General features: G+C 36.1%; 1 protein-coding gene across 7 annotated transcripts in view; it reads right to left on the minus strand.

The window, feature by feature from the left end:
• The window catches only part of SENP6 (SUMO specific peptidase 6), a 92,466-nt gene that overhangs the window by 24,828 nt on the left and 41,897 nt on the right, over positions 1–25,741 (minus strand). For 3 of the 7 annotated variants that reach the window (XM_038176186.2, XM_027454983.3, XM_038176187.2), the window contains 8 exons: positions 23,474–23,575; positions 19,416–19,436; positions 10,961–11,031; positions 9,658–9,803; positions 6,208–6,610; positions 4,996–5,228; positions 2,361–2,531; positions 1,656–1,698 (listed from right to left, as the gene is read on the minus strand). In XM_038176186.2, the coding sequence (XP_038032114.2) occupies positions 1,656–1,698; positions 2,361–2,531; positions 4,996–5,228; positions 6,208–6,610; positions 9,658–9,803; positions 10,961–11,031; positions 19,416–19,436; positions 23,474–23,575 (1,190 nt within the window). Of the gene's footprint in view, positions 1–1,655; positions 1,699–2,360; positions 2,532–4,995; positions 5,229–6,207; positions 6,611–9,657; positions 9,804–10,960; positions 11,032–11,762; positions 11,828–19,415; positions 19,437–23,473; positions 23,576–25,741 lie in introns of those variants that run through there. The other 4 variants (XM_072036263.1, XM_038176188.2, XM_072036262.1 and 1 more) reach the window with 3 other exon arrangements.

The following is a 25,741-nucleotide window of genomic DNA, read 5'->3' on the forward strand; positions in this document are numbered from 1 at the left end:
AATTAATTTCACTTCCAACTTTCATAGGTAGCCCACAGTAATGACAATTCTAATGTAAAACTGGATTTACCCCATTTAACCAAGGCACACTTCTAACCATGTCCAGATAGGAGGCCCTTGCCAAAACAGAGATCTCTGGATCCTTGCAACTGTGTTTGCATTGCAGTTAAGAACGCTGAACTGGAACTCTTTCATGTAAAAGGAAGACTTACCTACTATTCAGTTAAAAATTTAAATTATATCCCTTCTTTTACCTTAATATAGGCATCTTAACACATTTCACCATGAACAACTCAACCTGTGTACTGTATTTTCCTATATGATAGACAGCAGTACTTATCACTAAAGGCAACGCAAAAAGTTTTTTTTACTCTTTAGAAATAGAAAGCTGCTTCCTTGAAACGCCAATTGGGAATTGCAGGAAACTGACAAAGGATATATAGAGCATTTGGGGAATTTGACATGTTTATACACACAAAAATTGAACTCAGGGCAGGACACTACTGCTGTTCGTACAGCTGTTCAAAACATTTGCCTCTCCCTGAAAAAGCATGACCAACATAATCAACCTCAAGAAAAACAAAATATTTGGTGTCATTTTTATTTCAAGACCCTTACTTGTATCAGAACAAATCATGGTATGATTACATTAACAGAAACGGAGCAAGGAATACACCCATCCTCCTACAGATGAAAAACTCAAAAAAAAAAATCATGGAAGAGTACTAAATGTTCCAATAAACCCATCATTTAAGGAGTCTCAGTTTTTATGCTATTGAAGGATCAAGTCACACTGAAATAACTTCATATGCAGATGCCTGATAGACATGTTCTACCAATTTTGGTAAGTTTGAGTCATGCTAACGCAGTTAATGCATGAAAAAACAGTAGTAACTATATGTCTATATCTTAGATGCAACAATCACCTGACTGAGAAAAGTCTACACTTATTTTTACAGGTTGTAAAAGGCAGCTTTTAGCATGTGATAGTAATTACAAAAACTAATGGCTATCGTTTACAAGTAACAAAAAGGCAAACTGAGCTAGGACCACATTTTTAAAAAAAGGAAACAGAAATAATCGTAAGCTCACCATTTCTTAGACAATGCCACTATTTCTTTCAGTAGCACGAAATACACAAGCTATATGCCAGAGAAAAAAGTTTAAAGGCAGATGTACATAGAAAGGCATAAGACACCCGTGTAGTTTTTACTCCCTATCTATGCATTTGAAATAGAAGAACTTAAAGTAATAAAAACGTAACATGCTTCACAGGACATTTTTCTTGCCTGTGGTTTTATTAAGCATTTTAATGAATATCTCTGCCAATCACCGCAGCTCTTCAACTAAGTTGAGGGGGAAGAACTAATAAGCCCATTTGCATGCTCACCACAAACTGCTAATTCCCATCTGTGTATTTTCTTTCTGATAGAAGAGATAATGCAAAATTGTTTTGGCTTTTATTCACCAGGCAGCTCAGCTCAGATTTATACTCTAGATTTTTATTTTTTTTTTCTGATGACTACCAACACCAAATATAATTTATTAAACACAAAGAGAAACCAGAATTGACATTTCATTATGATTCACCTGTTAATTCCTTTTGGTAAAGTCACTTCACTCAAAAAAGGAATTCAGCATTCACAAGTACTCACCTTCTTGACTTTCTAGGCATATTTTGATATAATCCAGGCAAAACTGTGGAAGACAATACAAAAATAAGATTTCCATTCTTCTCTGTAACTAAACTGACTCTATGTCTTTTAACAGCTTAATACTTGAGTAATTAAAATTTTAAAATAAAAAAGTAAAACGTAATTAAAAAAATAGCGCAACTCAAGGAAGCAAGTATATTCTTTACTCTTCCACATCTCTTTCAGTCATACTGACTGTTGACATTTCAGATATCTCTGAAATACTGTTTCCAAAAGTTTAAAAATGCCATAAAATACTGGCAGAATAAAATCTTCAAAAGAGAATTTTAAAGAACAGAAAATATTGTTCAGCAGAAGCAAAATTATACACATACAGAAAAAGACAATCTGATTCCTCCCCCATCTATAAATTTTTTTTTTTTTTTAAGTATTGCATTCAATTCAAACTAATCCATATTTCACCCCATCACCCCCGCCCTAAAATAAACAAATGAAAAGGGAAGTGTTTTGCAAACACGATGCTTCTGTTTAACACCAGAACTAAACTGAATGCAACAGTATAGTTCTCATGTCTTTGTGAATCAAAGCCTCTGAAATTAGGGACAGACTTGCCATTTCACAGATAAAGGCAAAATACTACATTGTTCACGTACAAAAATAAAAATGAAAAACAAAGCTGTTTTTTCAAGTAAGAAGATTACTTACAATCACAGGTTTCACTACCATTCTTCGTAAGGTTCCTATTCGTATACTTCGACAGTTCAGAATGACACTTTCACAGGGACTTTGGTAAGTTAGAGGTACAGTCTCAGTTACAATTTCTTGAGAAATAAGCTTACGACGTTTTATTGGAGTGTTAGACACAATGTTGCCAAACTGAAAAGTAATTTTTAAGGTTTCAGAATTTTTCGCTATGATTTATTGCTAAAACAGGCTGCTAAAAAGCACAGATAAATTTTTGGCTACATTTTTATTAATCAACAAGAATAAGTATTGTAATATCCACCTCAACCATATATAAAAGGTTGAAAACTCCTAAAAGGCTTTTGGCCTGATGTTATATTGTGCGATTTAAGAAAAAAAACGTTACTTTACACTTGTAGACATTTTGTTAACATTTCAAAGTCACAAATTGCCAAAAAACAAAAAAAAATCAAGTTACTTGTATTTAAACAGTGTACAGCTCAGCAAAATGTTTTTTTTTTTTTTAATGTACTTCTTTTATTTATATAAAAACGTTAATGCTGTACAAGCATCCCAAATTAGCACAGGCTTTTGGTGACTAAAAATACTGATTTATTACTGAAGTACAGTGCAATAAAACATTAGGAGTAGACTCTTCAAGAAATATAAATAAATAAGCAAAATCAAAAAATCCATAAAGGAACTCTACAGAACTGTTAAGATGTTTTTAGGACAGAATCCAGGATCAGAAGACTAACACTGAGGAAAAGGCCATGTGGAGTTTGGCTCCAGCTCAAGAAAATCTCTGGATGCTGACTGAAGCTTTAATCTCAATTAAGCCTCCTGTCTACCAACAGAACAACCTTAAGAAAAAAATATTTAAAAGAAAGCAAATTGGCTGAGAGCCACGAGAAGAATACGTATTTATCTACTACACTACTTAAATTGGTCTATGTTTTTGAAGGATTTTCTGTTCTAGTTTTGTTCTTGGGTATTCATTTCCTCATTTCATAAAACTGTCCAATAATAAACATGCTTTTAAATTACAAAATACAATTCAGCTCCCACAGAAAAGGATTTTAAGGGACTCAGTATTTCCATTACGATTAAATCTGGAGAATTTTTTCAGCATCCCTAGTCATTAGCCCATAATTCATAATATTCTTTTGGATACTTCACTTAAATACAGAGGAGAAAACAAGAGGGAAGAGAGGATCTAGATCCCTGAAATTAAAATATTTTCCTATGACTCTTACTGAATATAGCTGTTCCTTTGTCTGCTGGACTACCTAAACATTATTAAAAACAAGTCACAGACAAGCAGTAATACAGAAAATCTTGAAGTGGCACTACATTCAAGTAACTTGAGTATGAAGAATTAATTAATATTTACAGAGGAAAAAAAAAAACTATCCTAATATCCTAAAGCTTTTTTTTTTTTTTTTATTAATCAGGCTGACAAACACACTGATACAATTTTTGTTAGTTTTCTTGAATCGAGGCAAAGTTTATGTTAAGCTTCACACAAAACCTTTGTATACCCATTTTCAAAATAAAGCTCTTTTCTACATTTTTCTCAAGTATGCAGTATATTTCCAATATAGCACTTGGTTGTTTAAGGGGAGTGAAGAAGAACATAGCATAGCATATAAAAGGAGACACCCATGCTTTCACAACATAATACTTTCCCTTAATCCAGCAAATAATGCCAGAATAAGGGAAGTTCAAAACTATTTATTGCCCAAGCTTTTAGCCCCACAGCTTTATAGTAGACTGAGAGGCTCACAGTTACACTGATGACAATCTGTACACCACATTATATACACACCATTTCATTAATTACAGTACTAGAATGTTGGCTTTTTAATCTCAACCTAGCATGAAGGTTTTGACATCTGTTAGTGTTCTAACTCAGGAAAAAAAAAAAAAATTAAGTCTGTGGAAATCTAATCAAATACTCTTGCTGGACCAAATTCTCAGGAGCGGAAATGGACAAGCGACCCAAGAATCATTTTAATCAGTAGTATTATTTCAACAATTGTCACAGGGCATTTGTTCTTCCTGTTGGCTCACTATTGAGGTAGTTAAGTTTTTAACATACCGTGAAAGCTGTCCCCTTTGACAGCACTTAAGGAGTCTGCTCATGGTGCATTTTTTTTTTGTGTCTTTGTTTATCCAATTCTTGCAGTGGTGCTCAACTAAAAAACAAAAGCCCCACCATGAAATCCTTCAAGTAAGTGCTATTAACTGGGACAGTTGTCAAAGTATTTCAATTGTAAAGGGCCACTATTGTTCCCAATGTTTCTTTTTCACCTTTAACTTCCTATGTCCAAAGTCTCACCAAGGAACAGTTAGTACTGATGTTTTTCTGCAAACTAAGATGGCCTTTCAGTTTCACAGAGGTACGCAATACAGACTCAAAGAGCATACATTCAACACAGAAACATCTATGTTAAAAGCGTAATTCAAATATTATGAATTCTTGAAAAAATTAACAAATTTTCTTATGTTTCCAGTATTATATAAGCAGAGATACTATTTGAGCTGATAAATTAGCAATCAAATAGAGCCTATTTACAACAATGCAAGACAAACCTTTACATTTCCCATTTATGATTTGATTTTTGTTTTCTTTAAACAAAGTATGAAATAGTACCTGATCTTTCATTCTTGCTTTTCTTGGTAGTGTGACTGCAATTTCTGTTTCTGTTGTAATACTACCTATTCTCTGTTCTATTCCACAACTGTTTTCCTTTAATGCTGCTTCCACCTTTCCTGTAGAAGGAGCTGGGGAGGAGCGGGCTGAATCTGCAGGACGAGGTGAAATGCTTTCCATTCTCCTAGTGCTGCTACTATCCTCCTCCTCATCATCATCACTAGACAAAACAACTAAACAGAAAATATTAAATTCTCAACCACTACATTTTTCTTAACAGAAATTTCTTTGCAAGCAATAGCTTAAAAGTAATTTATATAGTTGTCCTGCAGTATCAAAAACAGTCCACATTTATTATTATATTATACTTTTATTAGTATTTATTTGGAATCTGTTCACAGGTGCTCTCTCCCTCACTTTTTATTTCCCATAACTCCCTGTACAAGAAACGTGTTTCATCAGTTTCCTTCTAGACACAGAAATGAAGTCATCCATGCCCTTTTTCAACAAAAAACTGACAGCGAACAATACAGCTTAAGTCTAACTTAAGCCTCTCTTTACTAAAGAGCTTATTTTTTAAAAGGCTATGTAACACAGGTAATGTAAAGAAAAACTGACCAGAGAAGTTATAACTTAAGTTGTTCAAATCAGTAAAATACAACATCGTCTAAACAACTAAGCCCAGAACTAGAACCATAATTTCCAAATTCCAGTTCCTGTCTGCATATCAATTAATGTGAGTTCACGCAGATAAAATAACAAATATTAACATTTTATACAGAATGAAGTTTCAGTAAATGAGAAAGCCTGGACAGTGTTCAGATCGATAGCTCAGATGAAAAGAGAAGTGAGTAAAAATAGAAATGAGTAAAAATAGAAAAATGTTAAAAAAAAATATGTTAAAGACTGTTTTCTTCATGGGAATGGATGACAACTCTGCTAAGAATGCTTTTTTAAAAAAGTGTAAATTTTAAGTCTTTAAAAAAAAACAAAACAATAATTTTTGTTTTCCCCAGTATTCACCTTTCTCAAAGAGTACCTCAGTATATGAAAAAAGACATTAAAAAAGTATGATATGTCCCCACCCCAAAAACATATCCACAAAGAAATTCCAGGCAAAGTCAAAACATAAGCTTGTACGGAAAGTTTCTTCATTTTGACAGGATGTTCTCTGTTTTCATTTTATGGCTATATTCATGAAATGATACTTACTTGGATCATTTAGTTCAGATGGTCTTGTACTCCTCTGTCTTAAGCTTCCTGTAATTTTAGTATTTTTTGTCCCAGTTATAAGACCAACTTTTCCATTCTGTCGTAACATAGAATGTCCTACAACTTCATTACCTAGTAGAATATCCGCTGGACCTTTCCCGACAGCAGAACTATAAAACTTCTTTGTGTTGAACCCTGTACCCGAAGATTTTTGCCCCGTTGAATTCTGGTGTATTGAAGAACGTGATAAAGGTCCCATAGATTCACCTAATGTTCCAGTTTGTCTGGAGACTCTTTGCAAATCCTTAAGAGAAGCATTTTCACAATGTCGGCATTTGGTCTGGTTTTCATTTGCCCGCCCACAATTTGGGCAATCAGTAGAATAATCAATTGGTTCCAAAAGCTAGAAAGGGAAGAGGAAGGAAGAACAAACCAACCCTGATCAGTAACTAAGAACAACAAAGATATTAGTTCCAAAGTTTGCATTTAATTTCTGTTCAGAATGAAAATTGACAATAGTGTATTAGCAATTACAGTAAACATTCAAAGCAAATATTAAAATTGCGTTACATTTTTTCATTTAGAAATTTGGCAGTGTAGCAATTTTTAAGAAGTTAATGTTCAGCAGTTCTTTTATCTTTTTTTCTTTCTGTATTAAAAGCTTGCACACTGCTCATATGCATCAGCATCATAGTTCATATGTAACACCATCAGCAAGAAGGTCCAGTTACATCATTTCTGTAAAAATAGTTACATTGGACAAAAATAAAGTAACCTGAGGATCAACAGGGCAATGCTAAGAACTAGAAGCAGTCTCCTCAATCGTTAAGTTCATTTGTCCTCCCAAGACATCTTCTAACAGCCTGGCAAACCATGTAGAAAATCACTCCTCTAAAAATCTTTAAGAAAATAAAATACATTGATCTACAGTCCAGTATCACAGAAGAGAAAACTGCACTTGAGGATAAGGCGTTTCTCAGACTTTCTAGAGGAAACAGGGGCTACAAAAAAAAAAGATTGTATCATTACTGCAAAGAGATTGGTTCTGTTTCTCTCATATCTACTAGAGCCTACTTAATTAAAAGTAATACAGAATATTACCTATTAAGAGTGCAGAACTTCAACTTCTAAGTTTAAGTGTATTTGATAGTAACATGAAAGCTACTGAATACGCACTGAACTGAATACGGGACACCTCTAGAACTGAAATTTAGCATATACTGTTGTCTCCTGCAGCACTGAGGTCAAATGACACTTTCAAGGGTTCACTTTACTGTGAACTACGGAAGACACTAACCTTCTAGAAGCCACAACAAATTTGTGAACCTATTTTCAAAACATATCTACCACAATTTGCATACCCCATCCCCAGCCATGAACAACAATAAAGAGGATTTCCTCAGGCGTACAGTCCTCATTTTTAAAAGCAAGACAAAAAAAACGTTATAGAAAGAGAACATATTTTTTACAACATCTCTGCAATTTAATAAAGCTACACATACCATAGCAAAACAGATTCAAGAAAAAAAATGTATAAAAAGCCTATCAGACCTTTAAATCTGAGTAGTAGGATAACATAGCAAGTGACAGGAGTACAGTATTGATGTACTGTGTCTCAATGCTGATTTACAGAGTGTACCTTTTACAGAGATACAGCTGACCACATGGAAGAATTTCAATCAGACATGAAAATATTCAATAGCCTATCATACCTGAAAGATCTTAAGTACAGAATAACTGCAGCCCTCCACCTCAAGCACAAACCAAAAATTGAAAACAAATTCCTTTCCATGGTTTGAGAGCAGGCAATCTGATGGTATGGTTGCTGTGTTTAATTCCCAAAGACATACTCTTTTTTTTTATTATTATTTTTTAAGCTGGACTCTGAATAACTACTTAAGTAGGTGAGTTCTACCTAACGTATCTCATCTGCTTCATGACTTGAATAATATATCATCTGCAAAATACAAACATTTTATGACTCTGCCCTATCTCTGTAAGTTTCAGCATCCAAAGCTTTTGTTTTTCACTAAGTACGTACGAAATGTAATCCTCCCTCCTACAAAACTTCCGTAAATTTTTAACAATTAAGAAATACAACCTGTTACAGTATAGGAAGATGAATACCATTTGCACTTTGCCTGACAAGCAGCTGGTTGTCTGCAATTCCTCTGGCATGAAACCACAACTACAACTAACACATTTGAATTGTTCAAAGGTTCCATAAACATCTATATGGATCATTTACATATTGTGGCAGTGCACGCTTCACTAAAAAGCATATGGTTCACAACATGCATAAAACATTGTTAAAGGATTAAATTGAGTTAAGGCAGAAGATTAAACTCTTAACCTGTTTAAAAAGAAACAAACAATTTCTGCTAATAAAATCAGTTGCAGCTTGATTTCTTCTGGCTTTTCTTATTCATCTATGAATTTGTAATTTATAGTAATATAATTACCCCTTAACATGTCCATAACCATACTTTCTCCCCTGTAATCAGCTATTAAGCTGATGAAAATTTATGTTTCTACTCAAAACACAAAGCTCAGATTAACACAATAGGTCCTATACTCAGAAAGTGTATCCACAAACTGTGCAATCTTACAGAATTGTAACTATCCTAGGGGACAGGAGTAAACACTCATCCAGCCCTGTGCTGTACTTTTAACGGTGGCCCGTTGGGAGCACAGGGAACAAAGTAAGGACACATCCCCCTAACTTTATGTAATCAGCAATATAGGCACTTCTCAGAGGCTGAACTTAAATGTAACTCTGACAAAATTTGTGAGGATGCATCATCGTTGATCTCTTTTTGCAATCTCCTAATACACTCTGATTAGTAACATATGTTTTTGTCTCATTTTTAAGCTTACTGTTTGAAAATTTCACTGCAAGCACTCATGGGAGAAAGTACCAGATGTAATTATTAAATTTTGTTTACAAGTGAAACCTGTACTGCGGTTTTGGAAATAAAATCAAGACCTTGAAACAATGTAATCAAGTCTGATGCTTTTTCCATCAGGGAGATAGAGAACAGTTTCTTGTAGCATTGTGGTCAGCTACACGTGGTCTGGCTCATGGACACCAACCTTATTTCTATATAAATTCTGAAAATTATATATTTTTATATTAAATAAATTCCATCAAAGTGTGAAATATTATTCCTCTATTTCATATATGGCAAACCAAAGGTGTCACTTCCTGGTTTATCCCAATAAGCATAGATCAGATTCCCCAAGCAATTTAAACACAGGCTCTTTTGCTTTCCAGTGCACCATCTGTTTGTTCAATTCACAAAGTAAGTATTTCACAGTTGGCATCAGTATTAACACTTAAATATCTGCACTGATTTTACAACTTATTTTTACAACCTGAATGCTTCTTTTTTGAAATGTGCATTAACTTTTAAACTTTTTTTTTTTTTTTTTTTTTTAAACACAGCCTACCTTTAACTGGGTTAAGCCTTTTTTTGTAGAAGAAGATAGGGACAAGTCAGACTGGTATGAATTGCAGTGACGTTTCTGTTGCACCTTTCTTTTAATTTCAGATTCTGATTCCGATTCCGACTCTTCTGTGTTTTCCATTATACTGTCTAGGAGGAAAAAAAATGAAAACGTTAACAAGAAATGTCTGCTCAGATGCAATTATGGCCAACTTTCTTCTTCATGAACACTAATCTGAACTAAACATTAACTATTTTAAAAACATGCAACAAACTATACAGTTTCATTCATGTAAAGAAGTGTCTTATGACTTCTTGTATAAATAAAAAAATCCCTAAAATAATATTTAAAATTTTGATTATTACTGTTTTTGCATCTCTTGCTTACAATTTCTAGTTTCACATCTTCAGAAGAGACTTTGGCCTTGCACAGTCTCAAGGCCAAAGTCTCTCTTTGGCTGTAGGGGAGACTTTACTAGAACTAGAAGGAAGCCTTTGCTACTGGAGGATCTGCTAGATGCTGCTGCTGGTAATTTTCACAAAAAGATTTCTGGTGAATGCATTTAGAACAATTGAAAATATTTTGCATAATTCAGGATTTATTCCTTCAGCACAAGACTCAGCAGTACACTGAGCTATACCGCTGTATCTTGTTTTATATTGGGGCATTAATTTAGGTACTAGAAGAGTACAGGAACAAAGAAGCACACAAACTATTTAAACTAACAGTGTACAGAGTGAGATCTTCTTATAAAAGGGGCTTTTCAGTATGTTGTACAACAGTGCCTTATATTTCAGTTTAATGTAAAAATGGCAGTTAGGCTCACTAGTTTAATTACAATCTCCATCCTGGAACTTTTTTTTTTTTTTTTTTTTTTTTTTTTTTTTTTTTTTTTTTACAGGCTACAACTTTAATATATACGAACACTTTTTCAATATATACAGATAGTCTTGCTGGTTCACAGACTACCTGTATCAGTACTGACAAATCTGAAATGAACATCATTACTTCCAGACAAAACAATTTTATTACTCTAAATTTTCCATATTCCACTTGTATTTAAAATAACCGATGACTAATTTAAAGTTTATTATAGCATTACTGAACAGGTTGCAAAAATCTGTCCAAAAAAAAGTCTTCCTTCTTGCATAAACCTGTATAGAACTAGAATGATACAAGGATAAATATACTAAAGGTTACTCAAAGTTTGGCAACGTATTTGCCCATGGCAGCGATTGAAACAAACAAATAAACAAACACCTCTGCTTAAAAGAAATGAGAATTCTAAAATTTTTAGATAACTTACCCACTCCTTGAGGTCGTGGTAACCTAACGTGATCTGCTTCTACTTTCTGAAGCTGAGGGGGATATTCTTTTCTGAAAAATAAATTAGATATAGTTGTTCTTTCAACTGAGACCATTATATTTTTGCCACAATTACACACGGAAAAAGAAATCTGAACTGCATCTTAAAGTTATGAATAAATATCTCCTCTAACATGCTATGTGTACACTTTAAAAAAAATTATCACCAGAATGCTAGCAACTGCTACAGTAAAAGTCTTAGAAGTGTTTCTGATCTAAATCCTTTTTCACAGTAATCAATAGTTTTTAAGTCTTACTTTCAGACCAAAGTCTTCAAGGACTGATGCCTGTATCTCCTCCTCCATATTCATGAAGTATAACATAGATACTTTAAAAATCCAAAAATAGAAACAACTATTACTTCAGCAATATCAGATTCCACATCTTAAACTCCACAACATAAAAAAAAAAAAAGATAAGAAAATGAAAAAGAGAGGGAAGACATCTGATGTCAAAAATTGCGTGGCCAAAAAATACAAAGAACACAAGTGAAGAAACAACTTATATCTTTGTTTAAGAAAATAACATTATGCAGACAAATTAGTTGGTAAGAAAACTTCAGTTGGCATAATTTGCATAATGTATCATATATCTGTTCATATATTAGGCATTATCATTTTGAGTCTCCTAAAAGATATTTTCAATTTACACAAAAGCATGTCAAATCAAATTACCATCAAATTAAGATTGCTGATACTGCATCTCAGTTACTGTTAATGGGAGTTCTCCTTCCCTGCTCTTACCCTGATCTGCAGCTGTGGGTTGTTGTTACTGTTAGAACATGACATGACATGCACCTGAAACACAGGAAGCCTTGTCTACAACTTCAGCAGAAACTGCTTTTATTGCCAAATCAAGTCAGTGCTCTCGGTTGCAAATGCGTCACATGCATCCCACAATGCCACCTCTGAATACAAGGACAAAAATCAGCACCAAAGGGAGCAAAGTAAACAGCTGTAGGCAGTAACATCTCAGGCAAACACAGCTAAATCTTTAGGGCCCACCTGACAATGATTCAGCTACAGCTGAAACAGATTTCAAAACGAGGAATAAATCTTTGTTTCAGCAAATAATACTTCACTTCAGCAGAGCATCAGGACCTTTGAATATCCTGGGTTTCCAGCTAGTACTTCTCAGGGTCTCCCACACTTGATTATTAACATCTTTGGAACAAGATTATTCTACAATGCCTTTTACGTTTTTTTCTTATCAAATCTGGCCCTCTAAATTTATTAACCCTACACTAAACACGAACAGGTTTTGCTGTGCTGAGGAGCTGCACCATGCCAAAAAACTTGGGGAGAAAAAAGGTTCAAAAATAAGCGTGGCTGGAACGAAACGTTGGGAACTTACAGCACTTTACCATTAGTGCCCACAAGCATATTAGACTGATTCAGTTGTTATCGTGTCAAATGCATTTCTGAAACAATCCTGCTCCTACACAAGTTTTGTGTTTTTTTTTTGTTGTTGTTTTTTTTTTTTTAAACCATCTCCACACATAACCTTCACCACAATCAGAAATTCAACATGAATATTTGTTCATGAACTATTTGATTTTGTTTTTATTTCATTAAAAGTTCCAATCGAGAAGGGATTACTTGACAAGCAAAATTGGGAGAAATGCGAGGCAGAGCGCCAACTAAGCATTATGTAACAGGAAGCTGTTACTACCAAAACCAATGACAAAAATACCATACTAAAGGGTAGGAAAAAAAAAAACACACATATTATTACAGGAGATATGAAAAATACACAAGGGCTAGCATAAAATGAGTATCTTGCTTCTCCAACAGTAAAAGACTTTTATTCATGCTCACAATGAACTTGTTACATCCAACTACACATTAGGAAAAATTCTCTTAATCATCCAAAATTAGGCACCTGAGAGCACTCCCATAACCCTATGTAACCAAGCCAGAAGTTGACCAAGACTAAAGGAAAGGCAACAGACAACTTAGCAGTTAATACTGCAACAAATAATTAATCACTTCTTACCCAACACCAGCAGCATTTAAACGAATGTTAAATGCAGTATGAATATGTTAATTACATTAATCACTGGAAATCTGCAAACATATATTAAGGCTTTTATTTTTACTCTATTTTTAAATAATGCTTGTTCAGAATTTTTACTCATAAATAAAACCCAGAAGACCAGACTGTGAGGGCCAGAAAAGCCCTCATCATGCTGTCAGTCTCAAGCTTTCTCTGTAACAGAGTGTTCAGCCTCAAGCAAGGTCTTGTATTATTTTTTTCAGCTTCATAAATTCCTGTAACTCAGACATTTGCTAACAAGATGTACATCTCTCAGTTAATCTTCTTAGCAAGAATCAGCTGGAATGTTAAACTGGAGTTCTTACGTAAATCATCATTAGTGTCATAGGCTTGGGCTGGAAGGGCCTTTAACGACAATCTGTTCCAAACCCCCTGACATGAGCAGGGACACCTCCCACCAGACCAGGTTGCCCAAAGCCCCATCCAGCCTGGCCTTGAACACCTCCAGGGATGGGGCATCCACAGCTTCTCCGGGCAGCCTGTGCCAGGGCCTCACCATCTTTCTCCAGGTGGGGTCTCACAGGGGCAGAGTAGAGGGGGGCAATCACCTCCCTTGATCTGCTGGCCACGCTTCTTTCAATGCAGCTCAGGAAACAACTGCCTTTCCAGGCTGCAAGTGCACACTGCCAGCTCGCATTCAATGTTTCATCCACCAGCATACTCAAGTCCTTCTCTGCAGGGCCGCTCTCCATGCATTCCTCACCCAGCCTGTAATCATACTGGGGACTGCACCAATCCAGGAGCAGGACGTTGCACTTGGCCTTGCTGAACTTCATGAAGCTCTCACAGGCCCACCTCCCAAGCCTCCTTCAATGTTCCTCTGGATGGCAGCCTCAAGCCTATCAACTACACCCCCCTGCTTGGTGTTATCACTTGCTGAGGGTGCACTCAATCCCACTATGTCACTGAAGATACTGCACAGTGCCAGCCCCAGCATGAACCCTTGAGGGATGCACTTGTCATTGGTTTACACTTGGACACTGTGTTGTTGACTAACTCCTTGGACATGGCTAACCAGACAACTCTTTGTCCCTCTAACAGCCCACCCTCTGGACCAACATCCCTCTAATGCAGTGGCAAGAATGTTGTGAGACAATATCAAAGGTCTTAGAGAACAGCAGCAGCTTTTCCTTTGTCTACAGAGCAGTTGCTCTGTTACAGAAGGTCACTAGATTAGTCAGGCATGATTTGCACATGGTGAAGCCCTGTTGGCTGTCTCTAATCAACTCCCTTGTCTTCCATGTTTCAACATGACTTCCAGAAGGATCTGTTCCATGATCTTACAGGTGAGCCTGACTAGTCAGTAGTTCCCAGGGTCCTCCTTATTACTCAGCCGTACTAATCTCCTACCCTCCTTGTCAGATTTCTTACACACAAAAACAGAGAGCTCTTGTGCTCTAAAAAAAAACATCCTTGAGCCTTGCCTGCTCTGTTCTGCTCCTTTATCCCTGAGGGCAGTTTCCCAGGGAGTCCCACCCACTAATTCTTTGAACAACTGGAAGTTCACTCTCCTAAAACTCGGGGTCTTGACTTTACTCTTTACCATAGCCCTCAGGATCATTAATTCCACTGCAGCCTGGGCTGCCACCAATCTTCACCTCTCTAATTAGTTCATCTGGGTTGGTGAGCAACAGGTCCAGTAGCCCTTCTCTCATTGGGCTATCACCTGGATTAAGAAATTATCCTCAATGCACTCCAAGAGCCTCCTGGAATCCTTACAGCTTGCTGGGCTGCTTTTCCAGCTGATAGCAGAGCGACTGAAGTTCCCCCGCAGGATCAGAGCCTCCGTGATGTTTCTTGTAGTTGAATTAAGAATGCTTTGTCAACAAGCTCCCCTTTGTCAGGTGGCTTGTAGTCAACACCAACCATGAGGTTTCCTTTGTTGGCTTGGCCCCTTATTTTTACCCATAAGCTCTCATCCTGTCGTTACAGCTCTGTGCAGTCGTTCTATTTTTCCACAGAGAACAACTCCCCTGCAATGCTTTCCTTGCCTGTCCCTTCTGAACAGTCTAAAGCCAATGTCTGCAGTGCTCCAGTTGTGATTCGTCCCACCACTGGGAAAACCAAGTTTCATTAATAGTAACTACACCACAGATTTCTAGGTGCACACTGCCTTCCCACTACTCCTATTTGTTACCTAAGCTATGTTCACTAGCACAGGGAGACTTCAGCTGGTCTACTGCTGTATTACCTCTTTAAAAGAACACACACTAATTCTCTTGAGGCATTTCACAGGTGTTTCCCTGTTGGCTCCCAACACATCAACAACCCCAGGCTCTTCTGTAATTCAAAACTCCATCCCCTTCCCCATGAAGTCCAGCTTAAAGCTCTCATTGTAAGCTTGGCCAGTTTGTTGGCAAATACTCTCTTGCCCCACTTGGTCAGATGAATCCCATCAGCTGCTCCCAACAGACCTGGCTTCTCAAAGGTAGCTCCATGACCACAGAAGGCAAAAAGGGCAGTGACAACACCAACCAAATACAACTGTCTTCCTATGTTAAAGACATCATGCAATCTATCACTTCAACATAAAGTAGTCCTCGTTCTTGAATCTCAAAAGCGACTTCAGTTCTGCAGCATCTAACTTTATAGCGGGAATGAATACTCCTGCTTCTCCAATGTCTTCTAATTATTCATTAGCTTTTCCATTTTACTTACAGTGAAGCAATATATATACAAATACCCACAAATAATATATATATACATATGTATAAATACCCATAAATAATAATTGCAAGATACATACATATATATATGTATATGATATATATATGCATATATAAAAGATTTTTATATATATCTTGCATTTATTATTTATGGGTAAAGATTTGGTAAGTGACCCACCACGTCTCTTCAATGCACTCTTACACAATCAGTGCATGACACTCCCAGCTCAGGTGACTTAACACAGACTAATAAAGAGGTTGAAGAATCACCTAGGTTGGAGAAGACCTTCAAGATCACCATGTCCAACCACCAGCCTGACCTATTAAATCCCATTACTAAACCCTATGCCTTAGTGCCCTGTCCACACATCTGAGACAGCTGAAGTTAACAGCTCCAAGTCAGCTGAGGCTATCCAAAACAGTTTAACTTGTTCCACAATTCAATACCAGGTTTGAAGTCACTTGTTTCCAACACAAAGCAAAGACAACTATAAACATAATTCAACTGCAGATTTAATCTAAGAAAAATGTTTTCTTGGAGATGGTAACAGTCCTCTCATAAGAGCTTAACAACTTGATGTTCCTCCTACCAGTTTCCTTGCACCGAAAAAAAAAATATACAAAAAGGCAGAGACCACCATCGTAAGACTTTACATGGCAAAACACAGACTCCCTCATCGGCATGAAATTTCTAGCTGTTTGAACAGTGTCAGATCCACTGATACCTTCTACAGTACAGTTCTTAGGATACTGAACAATTTACTTGTGTAAGAACTAAAAAATGTAAAGCACCTCAAAACTAATACCTTGTTGCTGTTAAATCCTATTAATAAAACTCAATCTTGCACTTCAAAAAGAATAAAGGAGGGATCAAACAGCAAAAAAAAACATCAAGATGCAAGACTATCTACGTATTGTAGTTAATAAAGAAAAAAGAAAATACAATATTGATTGCTGTTCCTGCCATCTTGCTGAATAATATATTGCTTTTTTTTTTTTTTTGCCTGTTAAGTTTCCTAAAAATAGTTCTTACAAGATTTAGATTTTGCTTGAAGAGCAAGACTCCATGCTCAGAGCTTAAATTGTTTTAGGCATCTCATTTATCTCATCCATTATAAACAGTTTTGGTTTTAATACCTGTTAAGTACAAGAAAGGTAGACCAGTATTTGCTAAAAGCAACATCAAAAGGTAAAGCATCAAACAGCAGAACGTAAGTTACAAGACCATAAGAGACCAGGTACTTCCTGCAACAGACATGACAAAATACTGAGGCAGTCCGGACTGCAGAGAACCCCAAACTTCTGACATGTCTTAACATTTAAATGGTGTAGCTTTCCCAAGTAACATGCTTTGCCCAGTCAAAACAGTATCACTGATTCTGTATTTTCAGCACACAAGATTTGGAAACTTGTCCAATTAAAGATTATTGTAATTTTCCTTTGCTGATGAAATCGGACCTTACTATCTTCACCTCGGTGAAGGTGGCAGACCAACCCCTGTGACAGCTTTCTGCTAAAACAAAATTTGGGTATTCAAATTTCTTTTCTACAAAGAAAAAAAAAAACGAACAGCTTCTGGCTATGCCAGAAAGGAATAATCCTGCAGAAAACATCCAAATCTGGGAGTTTAAAATACAAACAGTGCTGTCTTAGATCAGACTACTGATGATCCAATAGGAGACCTAACAAAAATACCATGCATTATATGGCTGTACCGAATCCTATCGTGGCTGTACAGTGTTTAATGCATAGACTGGCTCTTTCAGGGTACGTCTTATTCAGCCCTTCCTCACTCTCCCCACTCTACTAATACTTAGTATACTAATACTCTCCACACTGCTAATACTTGTGTACCACAGCACACAGGTTGTTGATTTCAAAATCGTTACACAAAAACAGAGCAAGGCATGATAAAACAGCACTAAGCTGCAGAGGTATGATTTAGCTTTAGCATGTCTTACAGAAAAAGTGGGGTACCAAGGACCAGGTTGGATGAGACTTCGGGCAACCTGGTCTAGTGGGAGGTGTCACTGCTTATGGCTGGGGGGTTGGAATAAGAGGGTCTTTAAGTTCCCTTCCAACCCAAACCGTTCTGTGATTCTATGAAAGACAGAAGCAGTAGCATAGGAGTTGGATTTTTAGTATGCAGGTCAGTAGACCTATCTGGCCCAGAAAGTCAGGGGTTGCAGCTGCGCTTATCACGATGGTAATGATTAAATCTAAATTTAGCAACTCCTGTCTACATTACTTTCCCCTGATAAGACAGCAACGACGGAGAAACACATGTATCTAACTGTACTGGATTAGGAAGAACTCAGTGTCCCCAGGGAAAAATTAAGATCACCAGTACGCAACTCAGCTCCAGTTCTCCTATGAAAGTACCACCAAATTACAAGCATTAATAACCAAATGGTTAATTAGTAACATAAATGCAACACAAAGAACAACAGGAAAATATGCATAAACTCAAAGCCAGGGCAGCAAGAGGATAATTGAATCCCTTAATGGCTCAAGCCAGCATCAGGGAGGTTCACACTAGATGTTAGGAAAAACTTCTTTACTGAGAAAGTAGCTAGACCCTGGAACAGGCTTCCTAGAGAGGTGGTTGATTCCCCATGCCTGCCCACGTTTAAGAGGCGCTTGGTTACACTCTTTATGATATGCTTTAACTTTGGGCAGTCTGACAGTTGGATCTGATGATCTCTGGAGGTCTCTTCCAACTGGAACTATTCTACTCTATTCCTTATTAGAGGACCAAAGCTAACTGGTCTCTTAAGAAATAACAAAGGCAGTTAAACAGAAAGGTTTGGTTTTACTGCTAAATTTGAAATAAATCTATACAACCCTGAATTCATGAAGAACAACTCTATATTAGATTTCTGTGTTACACTATTATTGGCTAAACTTTATATACACATTTTAAACATTTCAACCCAGTATCAAGCATAGCACACTGCCAAAACCACATACATAAATAGGATATTTAAAAAAAAAACACTTTGTCATTATCAACCAAACGTTTACACGAACCCATAAATGTAAGCTATATAAAAAGAAAAACAAAGGTTTTTTCATACTGCTAGAAAAACACTAACGTCAGTAAAACATGCAAAATGAGTGACAAACAAACCTTACAGCATGTCTGTTCTTGCTGTGTATTTTCTGTTAACTACTTTAACAGAACGTACACAGTAATACAATAAAAACCCTTAATGCTATTCAAACCCAGCTGAGATGATACAGTAAAAGCTGTTAAGACAACCAACTAAGATATGCTTCAGAACCATTCCATTACACAAATCTCTTGCTCTAGGAAGCGTTAGCAATAAATTCTTAAATTTCAGCCAAAGTTAAAATTTATCTATTTGCACACTGGAGATATCTGTAGCTAGCCAGCTAACTATATACAGACACATACACTGAGTAGTTTCCAGTGGAAATGTACCCAAAGTTCACATTAATGTAGCATTATTTAGAGATGGATGTAGAGGTTTGTTTTATGGTCCATTTATTCTCTTTTACTAAAAACACAGAACAAAACAAACAACCCCCCTCGCACACGAGCAGATACGATTGACTGGATTGATTATTCTTTAACTAGCATTGATACAGCACTCATTCACTACATTTTCTTAATGCTCATTGCCATGCTCATTTCATCAACAGTAAGCTTACCTTTCCTTTCGGTCCAGATTGCTTAAAATATGAAAAAAGAAAAAAAAACATAAGATGCAAAGCCCCACATGTGTTGCACACATCACTAAAATCAAAAGTTATTAGATAAAAGCTGTAACTGTTTCATTGTCTCTTGCACTCACTGCACTAGCTGTCAGAAGAGCATTATTATTCACAGCATTTTTGCAACAGTAATTATAAATACACAGATGTTACTTCACAGACAGTAAAGGTTAATGGGCTAAATAAATACTACATTGCTTTGCCTCCTTCTCAGTATGTAAAATCTGATTAATTGTCAACAAATTCTGCAAAAAAAAACAACAAAAACACAAAGCATTCAAGTTTACACAATACTCAGGATTCTGGGAAGACAGTAAAAGGAATTCAAAACTGAATTTGAACACATCAATTTAGACTTAGGGTATGGGATATTCAGTCAATATTGCAGGGAAGTGGTAAAAATTGCTTACAGCTGGATCTGGCCTTTACAAACAATAAAGGTCACATTTGGGTGGGTCACATCTGAGATCATGAATGCAGTCAAATCCAAACCACTTCGACATGGAACAATAGCCAGCATCTGTATCCCTGATAGAGTTAATCCACAGCTTGGATTAACTGTCTACAAATATGGCAGAGTCACACATAAAAATGATAAATTTTAATGCTAAAGAAACTTAAAGATGGCAAAAATCCAGAATACCCAGTCAGCACCCTAAATGCCTCACCTGCTTGTTTCAAAATCCTGTATTAATATAATGCATTGAAAATAATTCTCACTTTTGCATCTCAGAAGGATTTTGAGACGAGAATCCTTGATAGAGCCAGGAATTATAACAAGCAATGTCCCTCCAAATTGCTTCATGCAGCTCATGCAGTAAGATTTGTTAGACATGCTGTACGTAACACGCTATTCCAATGCCAAGTCTTAGAGAAAAGTCAGTCAATAGCATAGGATAGGACTGCGTGCTCATTAAATGAAGCAGCATTGAACCACAACATTAGGCTAAGCTGTATCTGAAAATCTCTTGCATCAGAAGTGAATAAATTTCAACTTAATCCCCAGATTCCACTGGAAAAACATGGGTATTTATAAAAATATTGTTTTGAAATGACCAATTTTGTTGTATTGTAATAATATATTTTAAATACCAGTGCAACAGATATTCAGCCAGAATTTAAATTAACATGCATGTGCAGCAAAATCAAAAAAAAAAAAAAAGAGATGAGGAACACAGCACACATCACAAGCTCCAAATTCAACTTGATGGATTTTCATAATTAGGTTGCCCCATGTGTCACCACCCCCTCTCAAAGAACCCTGTATAAATAAGCCTGTGTCTCTGGCACTGATGTTGCCATCTACTCAGAAGTAATTTCTGTTTTTAATTTTATTTATGCTTTCAATAATCCACTACAGATTTAAGAACACTATGTTAGGTTTGTTAAAATTATTTTCCCCATTGTAACTGATCAACATTTCATAAATATTCTACAAATGCAAACAAAGTAACAGAACACAACTATGCACTGCCTATAAATTTGTACAGGAAAACAAACAAACAAAAGACCCTTAGAACTCAGTTTCTACATAACCACCTCTCTTTGTCTGGATATTCCTCAAATTTTATTCTTCGTTTACCACATTTTCTGCACACACTCCTTTCTTTCTGAGGACTTTTTTTCCTTAACAATTAGAGTCTCCTGATTCATAAATCCACATTTTTCACATCAAGCTGCAATGAGACCCCCCCACCTCCTTAGGGAAGAAAGAAAAAAAGACAAAGAAGCGTGCCATGAGGTCACGTTCTGTTAATTTTCAATCCATTAACTCATAAACAGATTTAGAACCTTTCAAAGAGTAGTCAGATGAGTCAACTGGCAAAAGATACTGGCATTAAATATCCTTTGCACAGTTCCTCTGTAAAGCTCACCCTTAAATTCTAAAGGCCAATCAGTCAAATCAGGCTGCTTCTTTTTATGACTATTTCTCACCTCTGAAACTTCAAAAATATTCTGACCCTAAGAAGTAACTGTGTTGTTAATGTAAATGAAATAAAACAACAACCTTAAAAGAAAAATTTTTAGAAACATTCAACAGGACTATTAACCAATTACTTCATGCAATATTCAGTTTGCTTACATTATGCATTAGTTTTCTTTCTGCAAGTCACACATGCGAAGTCACTGCTTTTTTTTTTTTCCTCCACATTACATTATAGGCTTATAAAGAAGCCAAGTCTCATAAGTGATAAACAGCAAACAGGCAAGTCCAATGTCCCCTGAAGATTAAAATTCAGGCACTATGGCCAGATTCAGACTTCCTGAATTTAAGCAATGAATTGAGCTGCCCAAGCCAGTAAATGGCCATGCACCATCTTTCAACAGCAATGGGAAAAAGAAAAAAAAAGGGGCACTACTCAAGTGGACTTTGTTGCATGCTGAAGATGCCTAAGGGACGTAACTAGGTAAGACTGAAACCACTTACAGACGTGGATCCAAGAACTATCTCACAACTAAGTTTAACAGAGTACACTAACATTAAGGGCAACATTCAGAGATCCAAGAAAGAGCTGTCTCAGATGGTTTGCTGCTCACTTTGAATAACCTGAATTAGCTTTTATCCCTTATAATTATTAAGGAAAAAAGGAAAAAAAAAAAAAAAAGAAGGGAAAGGGAGAAAAAAGAAAGACAGAAAAAGAAGTGAAAGGTAATGGCATGCTTTCCCAACACTTTCCTCGAGGGAATATTAAACATAGCTTTTCTAAGAAATATAGATATAAATACAGAAATAAGAAATACAGATATAGAAATAAGAAATATAGATATAGAAATTATTTTGTATATAAGAAAAAAGAGGCTGGTTCAACCCAAACCATACTGGCTACATAAATGTTGCCTTTTAGCTTTTATTCCTGGGAAAAGCTCTGCCAATCCTCTTCAGTCACCCTTGCCTCACAGTGATGTTAAGGAATAAAGAAAAGCAAGATCCTTGTTACTGCATCCACTATTACTAAAGAGAAGGAAATGTCCATGCTATTTTCCATTTTCAAATCACAGCAGACTTTGAAATGAATGGAGGCAACAATGGTGTAGGTCAGAGACAGAACTGTAGAATCCATTTTCAGTTTGCTTCCTCAATGCCAGATTACCGTAATATGTATATGGATCACATCATTCATTCACATTAGTACATAGGCTTGGTTATTCTGAAGACAGCCATGAAGGTGATGGAAATGGGACGAAAATTAGGGTAATGCCTACATATGATCCCACCACTGCCAGAAGTGGGACAGAAAAAAGAGGTTACAAAATGCTGACAAGCCAGTGGAAATCCATGAAATGCATACAGCTCTGAATGGACAAATTTTAAAAAATACATCTTAAAGCAATGGTTAGTTCATATGTTTGTGACGTTTGAGTGTGAAAAGCCTGTTTGGGGGGGAAGGGGGTGGAGAGCCTAGTATCTACCAAAGCCTGATATGCTTTTAAGTTTTCAAAACAACACAGCTTAAATCAGCATTGCTAAGTAAGTTTCCAGAGTTTCCTGTCATCCATTCCAACAAGTACTTATAAAAATCCAAAATCTCACTTCTGTGGGATGTCCCACTTTAATCATTTTATGCTGTATTTAAAGACTACTCATGATTGTCCTATCTGTTGCTTAACCTTTAGATTAATTTTATACAAGTTGGAGTTTCTGTGAATGAGCATTTGATATTTGTTGTCAGTTACATGAAGTTCTACTGCATACTATGACCATTTCACTATATTTCATACATATACATCCATTAGAGCATTTCCACGCTCTGATTATGTCATAGTGTGCTTTAAATTAGTGATTCCTAAGATTATATAAATCATAAATAACAAAGTTTATGAAACTTCAGTAATTGAGATCAAAGCTCATGATCAACTACGAACCATGTAATTATGTTTTCCTAAAACACTTCATAGTATAAGGTGAACAATTATGTACAAAAATGATTATGTACAAAACCAGAAAGGATGTTTACAACAGGGACATCTGGATAAACAAATCCGCTTAGTCTTACCTTTGGGCTGCTGTTTTTACTACTGTAGTCTGTGCATGAGCATGGTGAAAGCGTCTACCATGTACCACAGTTACAGGACAAGACATATTCTGAGCATTTTCACTGCAGAAGTACAGAAAAAAAGATTTAAGAAAAGACTCTACTGTATTTTCCACAGTGTCTTAGTTAGAAATCATGGTGTCCTGTTTTTTATTTTTTTTTTCTTTACAATAACAGCCACATAAAAACAAAAATCAAAGAATTTCTGAATTGGTAATATAACTTGTTAGGTTGTATTGGGTGGGCATAAAAGCATTCAGTCCTTGAATAAAACAGACAAATAAGAATACACACTTTCCTCTCCCCTGGAAAAAAAAAAAAAAGTAAAGATTTTTATTGAATTTTATCACCATCTAAAACACTGTGAACCAGCTCTTCTTTGCTCAACCTCCTCACTCCAAAAAGATACTGCCTTTTTAAAATGAATTACAATCATTTATAGTTAACTTTATGTTGCCATATACACATTTTATTAATGTCATCAAGAAGATTTAAAGTGCGTAACACATGAACAGACTGAACTGTGCACTCAGGAACTTCTCTAATATTATTACTCCTTAGGGAAAATAAATGCAGCAAAGATCTGGTGGTAAGATGACTGGTAGCTGAAACAATACACAGCTGAAGAGTAGAAGAGAAGGCTTCTCAGGTGCTCAACTATCTCAATAGGGACAGCATATTCACCAATGTCCTTCAGCATTTCTTTGGTTTCCTCATTTATTGCCTTTTAAGGCTTTAACCTCATTACTATATAAAACAATTAATTCTGGAGGGCTGGTTTCCAGTTATCATCTCTTAAAAGCATGTGCAAAGATACAATTTTCTATCCAATAAACAAGCAATACATTAACTCCCTTGAAGACCATTAGACCCTAACAGTTAACCTGCACACTACTACTACAGGATGCACAATACTGCATTTAAAATGTTCAAAAACTATAAAGCTTTCAACAGGTAGTCCGCTGATAATGCCAACTGCTTCAAATAATGGAAATGCAACATTTACATTTTGGTTGTAAAATTGCTTGGAAATCATAACTGCATTAAATTTAAGAACATGAAAAAGCATTCTGATTGATTCAAAATTTCATGGAAATACTATTCAGCAGAATTTCCATTCCCTCCATTTGTCCTGGGATGAACAACAAGAAAGATCTGAAGTCCCAGAATCCCCACCAAAGCTGCACATCAATTCCTAATCCTTCCTTTATACATCCCCAAAAGATGAGGGTGAGAAAATGGCTATTTTGATTGTGTTTTGTTTTTTAATTTTCTTTTCAGCTTACCCTTTTGTGAGACTTGTATCAAATATCACAAATCAAGATTAGAAACTTTCAGAGCATTTCTGATTATAGCATAACAGAACAACACCCATCAAAGCCAACCAAATGGTAAAACACCTTCCTTTAGAACGTGAAGCTTAGAAACATCATTTATGCTCCGACTTAACAGTTCAACTTCCCATAAATGAAGCTACCGGCCTCACATTCCAACCACCAACATCACAAAAGTAAACACAAACACTCATCCCACATGCTTCCAAGTCAAGACTACGCAACTCCAGCTGGTCAGTCATCATCTAGACTAATTTATAGTCAACCTTCTGTTTAATGTGTTCCCCTGAGAAATAAAAAGCTGACAGCTACTTGTTTTAAATACTTGAGTGTCTTGCAAATCCTCTCTGGCTTCCAGTTTCTCTCCAGGCTCTCTCTGTGAAAGATACCAGACAAGAAAACACAAGCAGAGTGCAGGAATTTCTTCTCAAATGCTAAGGACTTACAGAGTTTTAAAACAAGCAAGCAAGTCTAGAAACATACCTATTTCATGTTTCATGATTTTATTTGTTGAATCTGAGCTTTGCCAAACTATCATGATTTGGAAACTTTAAGTCTTGTGCCTCCGTAGCACAAAAAACTGTTAAGCTGTGCTTCTGCTTTGTGCCTCACACTCAAGTGAGAAGCTCCCATAGGTGCTGGAATAGAGTATCACAGCCTGCTGGGTGATTAGATTTGAGTCAAAGCAGACTGTTCTAGATGGCACACTTAAACGTTTCATATGGCATCAGATATCCTTCCAAGTAGGACAGCTGTAGACTACAATCTGCTCTATAATCCCAGTCTTCAAATAGAACATACCCAGTGCAGGCAGAATCCCCAGAAAATTTAATCATAAAGTTGCAATATGGGCACCTCCACACTAAAACTGGCTTTGCAAGTTTCACCTTGCAAA

This window comes from Anas platyrhynchos, chromosome 3, assembly GCF_047663525.1.
Source record: "Anas platyrhynchos isolate ZD024472 breed Pekin duck chromosome 3, IASCAAS_PekinDuck_T2T, whole genome shotgun sequence".
Classification (NCBI taxonomy): Eukaryota; Metazoa; Chordata; class Aves; order Anseriformes; family Anatidae; genus Anas; species Anas platyrhynchos.